Source organism: Hyaena hyaena, unplaced genomic scaffold (assembly GCF_003009895.1).
Source record: "Hyaena hyaena isolate Hyena2069 unplaced genomic scaffold, ASM300989v1 scaffold_655, whole genome shotgun sequence".
In the NCBI taxonomy this organism is placed as follows: Eukaryota; Metazoa; Chordata; class Mammalia; order Carnivora; family Hyaenidae; genus Hyaena; species Hyaena hyaena.
The window spans coordinates 958,709-977,442 of NW_024081289.1; the positions used below are offsets into that span (position 1 = coordinate 958,709).

Here is an 18,734-nt window from a genome sequence, read left to right on the forward strand (position 1 = left end):
TAGGTCCCAAATACTCCATGTACAGTTTCCTTTATTAATAATGTCTTAAATTCATATGATACACTAGTCTCAGTTAGTGAACCAATATTGATATGTTATTATTAGCTAAGATTCATACTTTATTCAGATTTCCTTAGTTTTGGCCTAATATCCTTTTTCTTTCCTTCAGGGATACTACAGTTCATTTAGTTGTTATGCTCTGTAGTTTCTCAGATGCTCCTTGTTTTGGATAACCTTCCTTTTTTTTTTTTTTTTTAAACTTTTGTTTTTTAAATATTTTTATTTATTTCTAGGAGAGAGAGAGACAGCGTGAGCAGGGGAGGGTCAGAGAGAGAGGGAGACACAGACTCTGAAACAGGCTTCAGGCTCCGAGCTGGCAGTCAGCCCAGAGCCCGACGCGGGGCTCGAACCCACGAACCGCGAGATCATGACCTAAGCGAAAGTCGGAAAGTCGGACGCTTAACCGACTAAGCCACCCAGGCGCCCCTTGAAATTCTTAATAAACTTTTTGCAACCCAGAAAAGACACTAACCTAAACAAATGAGACTGCCTTGACTTAGAAGGATATCATAGAACACTAAATAGGCTGTGAACCGATGGAAAAGAAGATGCCATCTTTCCTGGTTAAGTGATACAGATAATTCAAAGGCTCTGCAGTTTCTCTCTGGTCTTTATTCACTGGGCCATTAGTGCTCGAGACATTCTCTTGTCATCACTTGCTGTTGGGACGATTTTTGCCCCAGCTGAGATCTGGGTGAGTGTTTTCCTATTTCTAGAGCCTTCCTCAACAGCTGGAGGGAGGATCCTTGGGCTGGTTTAGGAAGTTCTACCAGAAGTCAGACCTATTGCTATTTCAGCAATTTCTTTTCTTTGAGTATTAGCACTGCTTTACGAAAGAGTTTGGAAAAAGGGCTTTCACTGCTTTCCAGTGCTGGATAGGAGAAGCCCAGGACCGATTCTGGGAATGGGCCACGGACAGAGGGCAGCCCTTAGGGCAGCAGGCTGAGCAGCTCTGCAGAGAGGCACTGGCCAGGGAGCTAGAACGCTTGGTTTCTGAATCCGGATTCATTTAGGCCTTACAGAGGGACCCTAGATACATCCTACCCCCTCTGCTTTGTGGTCTTTCCACTGTCCTTGGGGTGGGATCCAGACCCCAGGCCTGACAGCAGGAAATTCAGAGGTGCTTAGGCATGGTGATGGGGCAGCAGAAAACTGCTTCCTACTTTCTGGGCCCCAGACAAAACTCTCTTCCCCTTCCTTAGCTTCCCCTGCTTACTTTCCCTCCCTGTCCTCTGGGAATCGGGCTCTTGGGGGGACAGAGCTCCTGTTGATGTGCTGCCAGGGAGGTGCATCCTGAGGGCTGTGGGGACTCAGCTGTAGCTAAAAGCACTCTGTGCCTTCTCTCTGTAGCCTGTGATCCTGTGTCTTCTCTTTCTTTCTCATGTTCTCACTCCAGCTCTTTCTCTGCCACACGCTGGATCTATTTTTCTTTCAGTTTCCTGCCAGCTTTATTTATTCTGTCTGCTCACCCATCTTTCTGCCCATTTTCACTACCACTTTGTCAAAGGAAGCTGTTTTACCTGTACCAGCTCTTTGCTCCTAGAAACCAGAACTCGGTGACTAGAACAACCACCCTGATGTCTTTCTAGTTCCCAGGCTTGAGGAAGGCCCACCATTCTCCCTCTATTCCCCTGGTTTATCTTCTTTCTGTTCTGAGGGATTTTCTGGGAGGGAATTGTTAGCGGCTCAGGTGCTCACCCATCTCACTCCTGGTAACTGGAATGTTCTCATAGACCATTTCACGCCTTTCCTGCTGCAGAGGGAGCCTTTGTCTTTGCCTGGCTGCCTTCTGGTGCTGCATGAGCCCCTGCCTGGCTCCTTCTTACAGTGTGGACTTTAGGATATGGGAAGTGGTAATGGCACAGCAGTAACTGAGTTTGTTTTGCTGGGGTTCTCGGGTTTTGGTTCCCTTCGGGGTCCTCTGTTTTGGGGAGTGCTTTGCATCTACCTGGTCACCTTGCTGGGCAACTCCCTCATCATCCTCCTCACGCTGGCAGACCCTGCCCTGCGCTCGCCCATGTATTTCTTCCTTCGCCATTTCTCCACGGTGGAAATCCTCTACACCACAACCATCGTGCCTAGGATGCTGGCTGATCTCCTTGCCTCCTGCCCCACCATCTCCCCTGCCAGCTGCTTCACCCAGCTGTATTTCTATGCCCTCTTTGGCATTGCCGAATGCTCTTTGCTCACTGCCATGGCCTATGACCGCTATGCTGCTATCTGCCGGCCGCTCCATTATACCACCTTGATGAACCAGGAAGCGTGTGTGAGCATGGTGGGGGCCTCCTACCTCATGGGCATCATTACAGGCACCACTCACTCCTTCTTCATCTTCACTTTGCCCTTCCGTGGTGCCAACACAATCCACCACTTCCTCTGCGACATCCTGCCTGTGCTGAGGCTCGCTAGTGCCAGCACCTTCTGGGGCGAAGTGGGCAATCTTACACTCACAATAGCCTTTATCCTGACCCCCTTCTTACTGATCGTAGCCTCCTATGCCTGCATCCTTGCCACCCTCCTTGGGGTCACAACATCCCAGGGACGTCAAAAAGTCTTTTCTACCTGTTCCTCCCACCTGTTTGTAGTCTTACTCTTTTTTGGGACTGGGACTGTGACCTATATGAGGCCTTGGGCAGGCTCCTCTCAGGACATGGACCAGATCCTTGCTCTCTTCTACACAGTTGTCACTCCTGTGTTCAACCCTTTTGTCTACACTCTGAGGAACAAGGAGGTCACAGGGGCAATGAGGCGGCTTGTGAAGAGATACCTTTGGAGCCCTTGATTCCCTCAAGTTAGGGCCTGGAGATAAGGGCCTGATCCTTGGATGTTTTCAGAGGAGGGAGAAGTAAGACCCTCGGTGTGCAGGGATCTGGCCTGCTCTGCATTGTGAGTGTGAGGTTCCCTGGCCTGTCCGGCTCAAAGGCCTAAGCCACTGACATGCTGCTCAGAGCTCTGCTTCTGGGTGCTCCTCTTATGGACTTGACCTGTCTTGTCTGTAGGTGCAGAGCTACGAAAACACACACTGGAGGGAAAGTTGAGGAAAGAGGGCAGCTGTGCCCATTTTGTGTGATGATTGAGCAATTCCTGCTCTTTTCTGAGGCTCAAGGCACTGTGTGGGGCTATGCTTTCTGGTGATGACTCTCTTCTCCCAGACGCCTCATTGCAAGCCTTTCTCTCTCGTGTCAGTTGCCTTTTGTACAGCAAGAGCTCCTTTAGTCCAGGTGCCAGGTCTGATCTGTGTGACTGGGATGGCAGGGAAGGAACAGAAGCAGGGAGTAGCTTGTCTGGCTCAGGAGCTCAGGTGCCAAGCCTTGCTTGGTGTTGCTTTAGCATCTGTCTAGTATTTTGCTCCTTATTTATAACTGCCATCTTGGGACTCCTGAGATGCTGATATTTTCTACTTAGCTTCCTTCTCACCTGTTGCCTGACTCGCTCTCCATTTTCTCCTCTGGTCCTAAGGTAAAAATGCACATATAGTTTCTCTCCCCTGACTGATCAAAAGGTCCGATCTGGCCCCTAGACTCCCAAGATGATGCTTTGTTTCTTGTAAACTGTCCACTATTTCTACTTGGAGGCCACCTTAATTTGCTGCCCAGAGAGACCTGGCACCATTTTACTTTTCTTCGAAAGCCAGATTTTGCTTGTTCATGAACTCACTTTCAGCACTAAGCCACAGGAAGGGGCAGTATAAGTAGGAAAATCACTCTCAAGACACAATAAATGGGGCCTTTAAAATAGCATTGATTATCAGTTTACAAAATTAACACTGTTAATCACAGAAAATGTTACATTCAGAAGAAAGAAAATAACTATTACTATTTTGATGTTAATGATCTTGGAAAATTATTGTATTCTGGTTTCCCTCTATATATGTTTATAAGCATATTTTTAAAAACTAATAATGGGATTTTATTGTCTAAATTGTTCTATAACCTTTTTCTACTTTATTAAACTATGTGGTAGCATGTTACATATAAGTCAACTTCCAAAGCATGATTTTAATATCCTTATAGTATTGATATATGGATATATACTTTAATATCAAGCAATTCCTACTACTGGAATTAATAATATTTTAAAGTGTGTTTATTTATTCATTTATTTATTTATAAAAAGGACAGATCTAGTTTCTTGGCTATAAACTGCAGACCAGAGATGTGTCTTTTTTTTTTTAAGTTTATTTATTTATTATTTTGGGAGAGAGAGAGAGAGACTGTGAGTGGGGAAGGGGCAGAAAGAGAGAGAGAGGGAGAGATACTATCCCAAGCAGGCTCTGTGCTAACAGCACAGAGCCTGATGTGGGAATTAATCTCATGAACTGTGAGATCTTGACTTGAGATGAAATCAAGAATCAGAAGCTTAACCTAATGAGCCACCCAGGAGCCCCTGGAATTAATAATTTTTGTTATAAATTTTGCTGAGATAGCTATTATTGCACTTATATCTTTGTATTGTTATGTTTTTTATGAACACAAATTTCTAGAAATAAAATTGCTGTGTAAAACAACATACAGTTTTAGAGCTTTTGAAACATATTGCCAAATTGCCTACCAAGAGAATTCTTATTGTTTTGCAGCCTGGATGAGGGCAGTCTAACTTTCAGGGCAAGGAAGTTGATGGACTAAGGATCAGGAGTGTGTTGGTGTTAGATGGCCTAGCGTAAAAAAAGATGGAGAGATATGGATACTTAAGAGTCTTATAGTGCAGGAAAGATGTGATGAAGAAGACAAGAAATCACTTTCCCTCAGTCAGCCAAGGGCTGGCTGAGACAGAGGTGGACTGAGAGGGCAACATGGGGCATCACAGTTCCTGATAGATTGGTGTCTGAAAAAGACAAGGGGAGAGAATTCTTTCTCCATTGTTCTGAGCTGGGAATGTGACAAGAGGAGGATATGATGCAATCAGACTGGCTCAGTCCGAGGTGGTTTCAGGCTTTTCTCACTTGAAATGGTGACTGTCATCTCAGGAAGCTGAGGTCCCCTATTTTCAGGGTTCTTGGTTAGAATTGTCAGGAAAATCCAGAGTTCTCTCTTAAATTTGAATTTCAGATAAGCAACAAACAATACTTTAGTATAAATATATTCCATAAAATATTTGGCCACAGGGATTTATCATTGTTTTATCTTTCTGGGCAAAGAAATATTTGAGCAATGCCTGGCTGGCTCAGTCAGTGGAGTGTCCCCCTCTTAATTTTGGCTTGGGTAATGACCTTGTGGTCATGAGATTAAGTCCCGAGTCTGGCTCCGTGCTGGGTATGGGGCCTACTTGAGATTCTTTCTCTCCCTCTCTCTCTGCCCCTCTTCCCCCAAATAAATAAACATTAAAATAAAAATAAAATCTTTTAAAAATGTTTTTATTTATTTTTGAGAGAGAGAAAGAGAGACAGCATGAGCAGGGGAGGGTCAGAGAAAGAGGGAGACACAGAATCCAAAGACAGGCTCCAGGCTCTGAGCCGTTGGCACAGAGCCTGACACGGGGCTTGAACCCACGAACCGTGATCTCATGACCTGAGCCAAAGCTGGATGCTCAACCGACTGAGCCACCCAGGCGCCCCCAAAATAAAATCTTTTTAAGAAAGAAATATTAGGGACATATATACATAAAAAATTATTCATTGTGCACCAGAGTGTAAAATGTAACTAGACATCTTGTATTTATATTTGTTAAATCTGGCAACTCTATATCCACATGTTTGAGTAGGGAACTGCAGCTGGAGGTGAGGAGTTAAGTAGAGAGCTCTGATCACCTCCATTCAGGAAGAAGGAAACCACTTGGTAAATAGAGTAGTTTCCTATGATATGAGTCCTTGGTTTGACCAGAGACCCATTCTGAGTACTTGTGTGAACGTTGGCCTGCCTGTAAGTGCAAAGGCAGACATGAAATTCTGAAGACGGAGGAGCCCATGTCAATCCTTGGGAATCAAGGACATTAAAGAGTAGAATGGGGTCCCTTCGGGGCGCCTGGGTGGCTCAGTCGGTTAAGTGTCTGACTTCAGCTCAGGTCATGATCTTGCAGTTCGTGGGTTTGAGCCCCACATCAGGCTCTGTGCTGACTGCCAGCTCAGAGCCTGGAACCTGTTTCAGATTCTGTGTCTCCCTCTCTCTCTGACCCTCCCCTGCTCACGCTGTCTCTCTCTCTCTCTCTCTCTCTCAGAAGTAAATAAAAAACATTAAAAAAAAAAAAGAGTAGAATGGNTATTAATAAATTAATAAATTAATTATTTATTAATTATAAATTATAAATAAAATAAATTAATAAATTAATAAAATCATTTCTGTATTAGCAATATTGAATATTAATATATATTATTATTCAATAAATATTCAATAAATATAAAATATTGGAAATATTTTAAGTATTTAGGACAGACTGGTGTTTGCTGAACTCTTCAGATTTTATTTTATTTTTTTGTACATTTAAAGAAACAAAAAATATTAAACAGAATTTTTCACATTTTGTGGAATAGAACCCAATTAACAGTGATTTTCAACAATTTTGATACAAAATGAAAATGGATTTTTATTCTGAGTCCCTTCTCCAAATCCTAGTTCTCTGACTAAAGAAATAGGGAAAAGGGTTATTATATACATACGTTATGTGTTAAATTAACTCTTTTCTACAAATGGAGAATCAACTTATGATGAATCAATGTCTTGATGTATATCAAAAAATAGTTCTGTACAGTTAAAGTTAGTATAGTGCCCTCACTTAAAAAAAAATTGAGCTGTAACTACTTAACAAAATAATGGAGTGTCACAAAGAAGAAAAAAATATAAAATTCGGTGAAATATCTTAGAATGTATTTATTTGTTATAATAAATATCTTTATAGCTCCAATAATATCTAAGAAAACTAAGATTAAAAATATATGTAATGCAGTACCTTTCAAATAAAGAAAACATTTAAAACCCATGTTTGTAAGAGAAAAAGTAATTATGGAAATATATATGCTATTAAAATATATTTCCTTTCCTTGGTGTGACAGAATTTCCACTTTAACCAAGATCAAATCTTAACTGTCATTCACTATCTGTAAGACTTTGGGAGATTTCTCAACATTTTTATGCCTTAATTTCCTCAACTGTAGAATAATGATTACAAAAGTTTCCATGCTTCACAGGATTGTTGTAAGGATTAAATGTAGCCTTCCCCAGTCATTCTTTAGTATACAACCACTTAGCATGATCTGAAATCAACTTGTTTATTTATTTGTGGCTTCTCTCCCTTCACTAAAATATATGTCCCATAAAGGCAGTGATGCTGCCTGTCTTGTTCACCAGTGTATTCTTAGTGTCTGGCACATAGTGGATATTCAGAAAACATTTGATGACTGGGTAAATAAATATAAGAGAATTGCTTAGCACAGCGCATGACAAATAGTGAAGTGTGAACTAATCTATTTTGATTACTACTATGATTGCTACTATTATAATTTGTTACTTCTTTAAATTTTTTAAAAATCTTATTTATTTATTTATTTAAAAAGTTTTTAATGTTTTTATTTATTTCTGAGAGACAGAGAGAGAGAGAGAGACAGCGTGAGCAGGGGAGGGTCAGAGAGAGGGGGAGACACAGAATCTGAAGCAGGCTCCAGACTCTGAGCTAGCTGTCAGCACAGAGCCTGATGTGGGGCTCCAACCCATGAACTGTGAGATCATGACCTGAGCCGAAGTCGGACGCCCAACTGACTGAGCCACCCAGGTGCCCCTAAATTTTTATTTAGAGAGAGAGAGAGAAAGAGACGGAGAGGGAGAGAGAGAAAGCAGGGAAGAGGGGCAGAGGGAGAGAGAGGGAATCCCAAGTAGCCTCCACATTCAGTGTGGAGCCCAATTCAGGGCTTGATCCCACAAGCCTGGGATCATGACTAAGCTGAAATCAAGAGTTAGAAACTCAACCAACTGAGCCACCCAGGTGACCCACACAGAGGTTTTTAGATCTTAAAAATGGGGGACGTTCTCCATTAAAAAGAACTCCTCTAGGGGCACGTGGGTGGCTCAGTGGGTTAAGTGTCCAATTTCGGCTCCCCTCATTGGGCTCTGTGCTGACAGCTGGGGGCCTGGAGCCTGCTTCAGATTCTGTGTCTCCCTCTCTCTCTGCCCCTCTGTTGCTTGCACCCTCTCTTCCTCTCTCAAAAATAAATAAACATTAGAAAAAAAATTAAAAAAATAATTTCTCTAAAGTTGCTGGAAAGTCTAAAATGTGTTACATTGAGGTCCTGAATGCAGAGTGCATACTCAGGGCAGAGCCCTGAGTCCGGCTCTGCATTGAGTGTGGAGGCTGCTTAAGATTCTTTCTCCCTCTTCCTTTGCCCCTCCTTCCCTCTTTCTCTCTCTCTAAAAAAAATGTGTTATGTTGAAAAGAAGTAAGGGAGAAGTGGGGTGTGGGATTTGGAAATTAGGAAATCTTGGTGCACACTGTGAGTAGAGGTGGGACATGGGGGAGAAGGAAAAGGGAAGCAAGTGAGCAACTCTGGGGTGGAGAAAAAAGAACTCTGGTGGCTCACAGAGCTGATAAGATTCCTGGAGAATCAGGCTTAGAAAATGATTAGGAACCAAGAGAAGTTTAGAGACCAGAGCTACAGCTAAGGTCACACTACAAGAGTGGTGTGCTTAGGAGGCTGTTGGCACTGCCACCATTGGTTATTGGTGACTCCTCTGGCACTGTGTGGCCCTGTTGACTCTGGGCCCTGAATGACACTGCTGCTGTCACCAAAAGGAGTTGTACACTTTCTTCTACTCTTTGTATCACTTGCACTCAATTTAAAGTCTTAAGTGCCAGGACTAGCCAAGGTCATAGGCTTGAGTCTGGGCTGCCAGAGTTTAGGGAAAGTCAATATTTTGGCCTTATTGCCTTTTGTACAAGGGTGGAAATTTGTCTCTCACAAAGCTCTTAACCACCAACCCAAAGTAAACGGCGAGTTGTTCTCAGCAGTGGTTGTAACTGGGTTAGCTTGGTAAGGAGAAGCCCCTTTTGTCAAGTTCATGCACGGCCTCCTTTCTTGCCATTATGGCCATTTTATTCACAGGCTCATTATGAATGAACTGGGCATGATTTGCTGGGGAAGGAGGTAGATGAAACTTTTTTTGTGTCTTCAGGATGTGCTTGGGCTCCATCTGAATTTAACATTACCACTTTTTTTTTAAGTTTTCATTTAAATTCCAGTTTGTTAACATACAGTAACACTTCAACTTATTGATGAAGTGCTATTGAAAATGCCTAGCTTTAGGCTGGGTGGATCAAATGATACCCAATGTACGGAGGGCAATATAATTCAACGGTCACTTGGTGTCCGGTGGTCAGGTATTCAGTACATTCTGTTGCCAGCAAAAACCCCAAGGACAATTTCAAAAAAATATATTAATTAATTGTCCCAAAGGGCAAGGTTCTGCTCATGAGTCTGTGATTCACCTCTTGGATTTACCACAGGTTCCAGTGTCCCTAAGACTGAACATCTCTGGGTCTGCTGGTTAGTTCAGAGGGCCAGATTGCAGAACGTAGCCAGGACCAGCTTGAGAACATTTTCTTGCTCTGGGTTTTAAGACATCTGACAAGCGGTTTGAAGCAGTGCACCCAGATGGGCTGTATATTGTTTCTAAGATCTATAGAACCAAAGGAGGTCTTTTTCAATGAAAAAGTTGAGGCATTTAAGGAGATGTCTTGAAATCCCCCAAAACCTTCACTGAGGTGACAGACATCTAAATTTGATAAGATTTATCTCCTACTCTCTGTTATGAATGTGCATCTGGAGTACCTGCCATTTGCTTCTCTCCAGGTGCTATCAGCATGGTCTTAACAGGAGTGTGGTGTCCTAAGGGTGGTGAGATGATGAAGATACCACATGGAGAGTGAGCTAGAGAGCTAATATAACTCTGAGGCAAGATATAAGGGAGGAGCAGAGAGAGAGGGAGACAGAGGATCTGAAGCAGGCTCTGCACCAATGCTCTGTCAGCACAGAGAGCCAAAAACCCCAAATGTGAGATCACGATCTGAGCCGAAGTCAGATGCTTAACAACTGAGCCACCCAGGAGTCCCCTTTTTTCATCTTTTCTTAAAGAAGTTTTTTAAAATGTCTATTTATTTATTATGAGAGAGAGAAAGAGAGGGAGAGAGAATCCCAAGCAGGCTCTATCCTGTTAGGACAAAGCCCCACGTGGGGCTCTATCCTGTAAACCATGAGATCATGACCTAAACTGAACTAAGAGTTGGATGTTTAACCAACTGAGGCACTCCAGTTTCTTTTCTCATCTTAAATAAACATTTGTACTTAATTTTATATTAGTAGTTTTGTTTTATTTTATTAAATAGGGCCATCTCAAATTATATAAGCTTTAAGTCCCACAAAATGAGGATCCATTCCTTTGGCTACCACATAGGGCTTGTATGAGAATTAAATAAGACAATCACTAGTCAAGAGGTTAGTATCATGTTATTATACGAGTACAGTATGTACTCAAACAATATTAGCTATTATTATTACTATTTACTCTGGCTCAACTGCCTTTCTGTGCTTCTGGTAAGGCCCTAATCATTTTGTTTATGTGTCAAATTTCTACCAGATGACTGCACTATATTTCTCCTTCTTTTCAATGGAGAGTGTGCTGGAATCACCTGGATTCCAGTTACAGTAGTGGGATTTGTAAGTGGTAGATATTTGTCTTTTTTTTTTTTTTTTTTTTTGTCATTTCAGTATCTTTTAAACACCCCTCTAATGTTTGGGAAGTTTCCTGCCTTGTAAGTCCCCTTTCTTCAAAGTAGTAGCCAGAAGACTTCCATTCCCAGCTACCTTTGCAGCTAGGGTGCTGGCATGTGACTGTGGTTCCACTGTAAGTCACACATTGGTTTGGAGCTGAGCAATGTGGCAGAGGGATGTAGAATTTATGGTCTGGAGAGTATGTGGAGAAGGTATCTGGCTCTTGGGGACAGTTGTGGCAGAGCTCTGATGTCGGGGCCCGAGGGTCATAAGTATGTACTGGGCAGTGTTGGGTGAACCAAGTCTCGGGAGAGCCCTTATGGGGTGTTGAGTTTTGGCTCTGATGCGTGGTTGAGGACCTTGGCTCTCTGCTTCCCTTGAAGACTGCACTGCTAAGTCTTCAATTAATTCTCTGCTTCAGATGATCAGAGCAGAATCTGTGGTTTGCAGCAGGATGCCCTAAGAAACTGATTAGTGGTCTCTGGCTCTCTTTTTTTCTGCCACTGTTATCTATTCTTCATGTAGTGCTAGAATGATCTTTTAAAAACTCAAATCCCAGGGCTCCTGGGTGGATCAGTTGGTTAAGTGTCTGACTTCAGCTCAGGGCATGATCTTACGGTTTTTGAGTTTTGACCCCTGTGTTGAGCTCCCTGCTGTCAGAATGGAGCCCAGTTGGGTCCTCTGTCCCCTGCTCTTTGCCCCCCAACCCCACTCTTGTGAGCTCTCTCTCTCTTAAAAATAAAAATAAACATTAAAACTTTTAAAAACTCTCAAATCCCATCCTCACTCAGGATGAGTCCCAACTCGTAAGTGACCCCCAACATCCTTCATGATCTGTGCTGAGTGGAGGTGGGAGCACATCTATTACCCTGCTCCTTAGATTTTCCACCAAATGAGGGGATTTTTAAATTCCTTTCATAGAAGGAAATAAGGGTGGGAATATCTCTTGCCTTTCTGTCCAGACTTCACTCGCTTCTTCTTGGGAGGAGGAGACCTTACCTGTGATACTGTAGAAAGAATATAGCCCATGCATGGCCTAAGCCCTCTTTGGCTTTTTTCTCAGGCTGCCCTGCCTGAGGCTGCACATACTCTTTCCCCCTTCAGATGGTGAGATTAGGGGTAGGCCTGATTGGATTGATCTGTCATTTGTTCAGATTCTCCAACTATAACTGGGGGGTGATGGTAAATGTGGGGAATAGGAAACTCATTTTGACATTGGATTCAAGTCCTATCCTCCCAATTCAGTAAGAAAGCTGATCTTTTGCTCCCTATCTATTACCAATGTATTTTCTTAGTTGGAAGAGAACGCAATATGGAGAGAGATATTTGGTTAACTGGATCTCTTCACACCCCTACAATTTTGGTCACCCTTATCTCTCCCTCCTGTCTTGTCACTTCCCCATTGCTTGCTATATTAGATTGTCAAGGATGCCTTACAGTTCATAGTGTGTGCTGTTGGACTTTTGTACATTTTTTTCCCCTTTCTTATTTCTTCCTCCAGATAACTTCTTGTTATTCAGACTTAAATTAAGATGTCTTCTCCTCCATGAAGCCTTCTCCATCTTTCTCAGACTGGATTCAGGACCTCTTCTTTACTCCTTATCATCCTGTCTTGCTGCTGTCTTTTGTACACATCTTTTGAAAAATCCCAGGATTGTAACTGTCTATTAATTGACCTGCCTCCCCCATTAGGTTGTGTTTTATTCTCCTCTGCCCCCAATTCCTGGCACACAGCTTGATATAGTATTTTCTGAACAAAAAACTTGAACTTCCTAAAGGATGCATCATTGCACACTGGAGGTCCACTCATATTGGAAGTGTTCTGTAAGAGAATGATCCTCTAAGCCCTTGGTTTCTGCATGTGTGGGGTCTCTCAATAGACAAGGCTCTCAGGCCTATTGCATCTGGCTATAAACAGCCTTGCCTGTGACTCCTCAGGGGGGAGACCAAAGGGAGTGGGGTTTGGTAGCCCTGAGACAGAAAAATGAGCCATAGCCACAGCTGCTCAGGGCAGCCCAGGAGGTGCTCTGCTACCTTCATGTCTACTCCAGCAGCCAGCTCCTGAGTGTTCTGCTGCTCACTGTAGAAAAGAGGACCATGAGCCATTAAGAAGCTGGACTTTCATGTGCTCAAGGAGCATGGAGTGCAGCCTAAGATGTGACCCTCATGGGTTGGAGGGTGGGGAATCTAGGGGTCCTCCTGTGAGGTCAGCTGTTCATAATGGTCCTGAATATCTGTCTTCATGTATACCCAATACTTTTGTCTGTTGTCTGCTGGCCCCACTGTGGTAGCTAAGCTGGCCTCATGGTGGCAGCTGTAAAAATGAGTTTGCATTGTGCACCATTAGGGCTCCAATGGTACTGTATTAAAATACTTGACATGAAAAAGTATGAGTGGATATAAAATCCTTTTTCATTATTAAAAAAAATTTCCTTTTTAAAAAAATTTGCTCTTTATTTTTGAGAAAGACAGAGACAGTGACAGCAGGGGGGAGGGCAGAGTGAGAGGGAAATCCCAAGCAGGCTCCATGCTGTCAGTGCAGAGTCTGACATATGGCTCGAACTTATGAAACTGTGAGATTATGACCTGAGCCAAAATCAAGAGTAGGACACTTAACCGACTGAGACAACATTTTTCAAAATTACCATTTGTCAATGAAAGAAAAGGAAGAGCTAGTAAATATAAATATGTACTTGCATGTAATCCCAGTTACTACAAAATTTTGAATGACTGAAAAGACTTTCCATTTTTTATCACCCACTTCTGTGAGTAGTTTTCTTTGATGATGACCATCAGTTTTTAAGAAATTAGGACTTAGGGGCGCCTGCATGGCTCAGTCGGTTAAGCGTCCAACTTCTGCTTAGGTCATGATCTCACAGGGGTTCAAGCCCCGCATTGGGCTCTGACCCTCCCCTGCTCATGCTGTCTCTCTCTCTCTCTCTCTCAGAAACAAATACAACATTAAAAACAAAAAAAGAAATCAGGACGTAAAAGATCTTTATCAGGAGGCATTTAGTCATTTTCTTTTTCTTTTTCTTTTTTTTTTGAGAGAGAGAAAGAAAGAGAGAGAGTGTGTGCAAGTGGAGGAGGAACAGATGGAGAGGGAGAGAATATTTATTTATTTATTTTAATTTTTTAAATTAATGTTTTTTATTTGTTTCTGAGAGAGAGAGAGAGAGAGAGAGAGAGAGAGAGACAGTATGAGCAGGGGAGGGTCAGAGAGAGGGAGACACAGAATCTGAAACAGGCTCCAGGCTCTGAGCTAGCTATCAGCACAGAGCCCGACATGGGGCTCAAACCCACAAACCATGAGATTATGACCTGAGCCAAAGTTGGATGCTTAACTAACTGAGCCACCCAGGTGCCCCATGAGAGGGAGAGAATCTTAAGTGTCTGAGGAGGCTCTACACCCAGCATGGAGCTGGACCAAAGGTCAATCTCTATGACTGACTGATCGTGAATAGATCCTGACCTGAGCTGAAATCAAGAGTTGGCCACTTAACTCACTGAGCCACCCAGGTCTCCCCATTCAGTCATTTTCAAGCACAAAATCGAATGTAAAAATTATCTTTACAGAAACAAGCTCAATTTCTTATAAAAATATAAATAGTTTATTTGGAAGTTTTATGTAAAACCAATGTTTAAAAACTTCCATATTACTGTATATTTGATTTGCCTTGTAATTATATAGTAAAAAGTGCAATGAAGTCTTTTGCATCAAGCCCTGATCCGAATCCCCTTCAGTTAACTCCAGTGTGCCATTCAAATATTAGCACTTTCTATGTGTGCCATGTGGTGAGGAAGTTTGGAAGTATGGCAGTGGGCCACTTCTTCCAGGAAGACTTTTAGAAACACCCTCAAACTCTTATCAATCATTAACCTTCCAATGCATGATTATACATTTTTATGACTCTCATTATATGTTTCTGCTGGATTGTTTTCTCTCCACTCCATTCTCTCCATGACTACCCCCATTAGATTAGGAGCCCTGTGAGAGCAAGGACCTCATCAGGTCTTTTCTGAGTATCAGGAGTGCCACATAGCTGCGGCTCCTTGATTCTGTGTCTGTTTGTCTGCAGATGTTCTCTGACCCCAAGTACCTTTTAGCTGGTCTTTATTTCATTTTTTTTTAAACGTTTTAATTTATTTTTGAGAGAGAGGAAGAGATAGACAGACAGACAGAGCCCGAGTAGGGGAGAGGCAGAGAGAGAGAGGGACACTGAATCTGAAGCAAGCTCTAGGCTCTGAGCTGCACAAAGCCTGAGGCAGGGCTTGAACCCATGAACCTTGAGATCATTTACCTGAGCCAAAGTTGAAGCTTAACCAACTCAGCCACCCAGGTGCCCCTCTTTTTTTTTTTTTTTTTTTTTTACATTTATTCATTTTTGAGAGACAGAGAGTAAGCAGGGGAGGGGCAGAGAGCAAGGGAGACCCAGAATCCAAAGCAGGCTCCAGGCTCTGAGCTGTCAGCACAGAGCCCGACGTGGGGCTTGAACTCATGGACTGTGAGATCATGACCTGAGCCAAAGTTGGATGCTCAACTGACTGAGCCACCTAGGCACCCCTTAGCTGATCTTTCTAAACAGAATCTAGACCATTTTATTCCAAGTACACCAGGGTTAAGGTTTTCCCTCTGATGCTTTCAGCCTCCAAAGTGATTGCATCAGTCAACATTCTTGACAATGACAGACACTACCTGGATAAGGAAGCAGAAGAACTATTGATTAACAAAATACAGAGGTATGGAGACCATGGCAGGGGCTAAACTTCTAGGAGTAACTTCCAAACATCACCTTGTCAGCTGAGGAAAGCACTAGTGCCGTCACCAGGGACCAGATGCCACTTCTATGCCAGAAACTTGCTGCTGCAGTCTTTTTTGCTGTCTCCTGGGGGAGAGTTCTGCTCCTTGTCTCTTTTGAGCACCAGCTACTTAGTCAGGCACAGTGCATTGATTGGTGGAACTAGGTCATGTGCCTGGAGGGCTGGGAAGCACTCTCAGCTGCACAGAAGGAAGTGGTTTCTCTGCCTACCAGATTTTTAAAGAGGAGAATTCTCCAGACACTGAAAGAGGGTCAAATGTTAGGTGACCAAGAGTGTTAAATGTTTACTCTCTGGTCTTCTCCAGGATGGCCCCAGGTCTTCACCCAGTCTGAGGTGCTGGTGAAAGAGGTATGGGATCAAGCTAATGGTGCATGTTGGTAGGGGAACAGGGAGATAGTCTTGTCCAGATGGACCCTGTATGAACCATTATGGATGATGTCAGAAATCAAGGGTGGGGAAAGGCAAGGAAGAAGATTTATGTAGAATATTTCAAGGGGGAATAACCCCATTTTCTAAAAGGCCACAGAGCATAAGACTGCAGTGTGTTTCTGGAGAAAGGTAGATTGAAGGGCCAGGCAAACTCCTTCGTGGGCTCTGGGTCAGTCACTTAGTTGGTGTCAGCTTTATAGAAATTTGCCTTCCTTACTGAAAGAATTCTGACTATTGGTATAGACATAGCAATCACCTTGCTCAGAGATCCAGAACAATCTAGAAGAGGCTCTTCTGCATAAATGTTCTTTCTCATGAGCAGCATTACCTTCTATTCTATCTTGTCCTAATTACCCATGCTCTGATAGTGAATCTGGCGTTGAGACAGGAGGTAAGATATAAATTTATCTCAGTTTTAATTCCAACACTTTCTGCCAGGAAGCCTTATTTCTTTGAGGTGCTGCATGGTTTCTGTTCAGCTGGCATTTATATCCAACACCTGAAGGCTGGAAGGAAGAGTAATCAGTGAATGAACATACATCCCCCAAGTCCCTTCAAGGTGAGGAGACCTGCCTCTTTACCATGTGCCACAGGGCTCCTGTCACCTCCTTGTTTCGAAGGGTATAGATGATGGGGTTGAGCATGGGTGTGATGACTGTGTAGAAGAGGCTGAGGATGCGGTTCATGGTTACAGAGGAGCCTGCCTGGGGCCGGATGTAGGTGATGCTGGCTGTTCCAAAGAAGAGGAAGACCACGAGTAGGTGGGAGGAGCAGGTAGAGAAGACCTTGCGGCGGCTCTGGGTGGAGGCCATTGCCAGGATGGCACCCAGGATGCGGGCATAAGAGGCAACAATCAGAGAGAAGGGGACCATGATGAAGACCACGGTGGCTGTCACCACAGAGATTTCACTCCTGTGCTTCCCAGCACTTGCCAACCTCAGTACTGGCAGGATGTCACAGAGGAAGTGTGGGATGATCGGGTGGCTGGGGAAAGGCAGAGTGAAGATAAGAGAGGAATGGGTGGTGGCTGTGATGATGCCCATGAGCCAGGACACACCCACCATGGCTGTGCAGGTCTGACAGCTCATGAGAGTGGAATAGTGCAGGGGCTGGCAGATGGCAGCGTAGCGGTCATAGGCCATAGCTGTGAGCAGGCAGCATTCTGTGATGCCCAGGACAATGAAGACATACATCTGGGTTGCACAGCTCTGGAAGGAGATGGCCCGGGGGTGTGGGGAGGCTAGGTCAGTCAGAGTCCTGGGCACTATGTCTGTGGTGTACAGGACCTCCACCACTGAGAGGTGGCGCAGGAAGAAGTACATGGGGGAGTGCAGGGCAGGGCTAGCCTGTGTCAGGAGGATGATCACAGAATTACCCAACAAGGTGACCAGGTAGACCAGAAGTACCACCCAGAACAGGGGGCCCTGGAGGGCCTGGAGGTCAGAAAATCCTAGAAGGAGAAATTCAGGCAGAGTCTGATTTTCCTCAGTCATCACTTCAGGCCAGGACCTATGGCACAGCCAAGGAAGAGACGTTTATATAGAAGTAAAACGTTACAGAACTTCAGCATTTCTGTAATTTAGAAAAGCACTTTTCATATAGTCCCTCTGGAATCAACTGAGAGAGTTAGAGTCTCCACTTTATGGATGAGGCCATGGTTCTTGGAGGGGTTAAATAATTTGCCTGAAAGAATACCAAGGGAGTTGCAGGCCTGGGACTTGAATCTAGGTTTCTTGACTCCAAATTCTCTATGATTCCCCATGCTGAGAGTCCTGGTGCAGGGCTTAATTTCCATATTCTCATGGGAAGAGACCCCAACCCTGTACTTTGGATATTTCTTCAGAGTGGGATGGTGCAGTGCTATGTCCTAAGCCCCTTTGTATCCCCTAGACTGAAACCCCAGCTTGAAAGAGATTATGTAGCACCCACAGTGGTGACTCAGCTAGGGACTGTCCCAAGCTGGTATGTGGTGATCACCATGGTGGGCTGCGGATCTACAGTGCCATGCAATGGTGGTATTGCAATAATACAGCACAACTGTATCATGCATTGGGATTCTATGAAGCCCTTTCTCATAGATTACTGGGTTCCAGTCTGTGCCCCATGAAGGGAGTGGGACAGGGACTGGCCATACCATACTTTTCTCTCCTCTCACCTGGGTCCCTACTACACCAGCTACTCTGTTTTAGCAAACTCTGTTCTCCCAAGTCTCCATGCATTCCCACAGAGTGGCCCCTGCAAAGAATGTTTCCATGCATTCTATTAATTCCACTCACCCTTCAAGCTCAATTCTAATTCCACCTTCCCCAAGGCAGCTTCTCTGTTCCTCAGCGTCAGAAATGATCACCCGTGGCATTTCAGGATTAAATGTGACAACCGAGATCATATATTTCAGCATGACGTGGGTCTTAACACATCTTAGAGGGGTGCTGTGCGGTGTCTGTCTGCATATCTGCAGCAGTGGGGAACTCACCATCTACTGAGGAAGCTCTATCTAGCTTTGGCCTCCTCTGCTTGTAGGACAGGTCTTTCATTATAGTTGTCTTGGCTAGATTTTTAGTGTTTTATAGAATGTCTCACTGCTCTTGCACCAGACAGCTATTCAAGTATTTGAAGAAAGTACCTTCATATGTGTTCTCAGGAATCATTAGTTGTGGCTGGGTTCCAGGACTTAAAATTTAAAAAAAAAATTATAAATAAATATAAATAATATCTATTAATATTTATTTATTTT

At 43.7% G+C, this 18,734-nt stretch overlaps 2 protein-coding genes across 2 annotated transcripts; one reads left to right on the top strand and one right to left on the bottom strand.

The window, feature by feature from the left end:
- Positions 1–1,903: 1,903 nt before the first annotated feature.
- On the top strand, positions 1,904–2,842 carry LOC120219900 (olfactory receptor 9-like). The gene has a single exon (XM_039216808.1). The coding sequence runs from the start codon at positions 1,904–1,906 to the stop codon at positions 2,840–2,842; it is 939 nt and encodes a 312-aa protein (XP_039072739.1).
- A 13,712-nt stretch (positions 2,843–16,554) lies between these two features.
- On the bottom strand, positions 16,555–17,493 carry LOC120219901 (olfactory receptor 10P1). Its single transcript, XM_039216809.1, has one exon. The coding sequence runs from the start codon at positions 17,491–17,493 to the stop codon at positions 16,555–16,557; it is 939 nt and encodes a 312-aa protein (XP_039072740.1).
- Between the last annotated feature and the right edge of the window lie 1,241 nt (positions 17,494–18,734).

Excerpts from the sequence above, each read along its gene's own strand:
- LOC120219901 (XM_039216809.1), bottom strand. The coding sequence starts at position 17,493 with ATGACTGAGGAAAATCAGACTCTGCCTGAATTTCTCCTTCTAGGATTT.
- LOC120219900 (XM_039216808.1), top strand. The coding sequence starts at position 1,904 with ATGGGAAGTGGTAATGGCACAGCAGTAACTGAGTTTGTTTTGCTGGGG.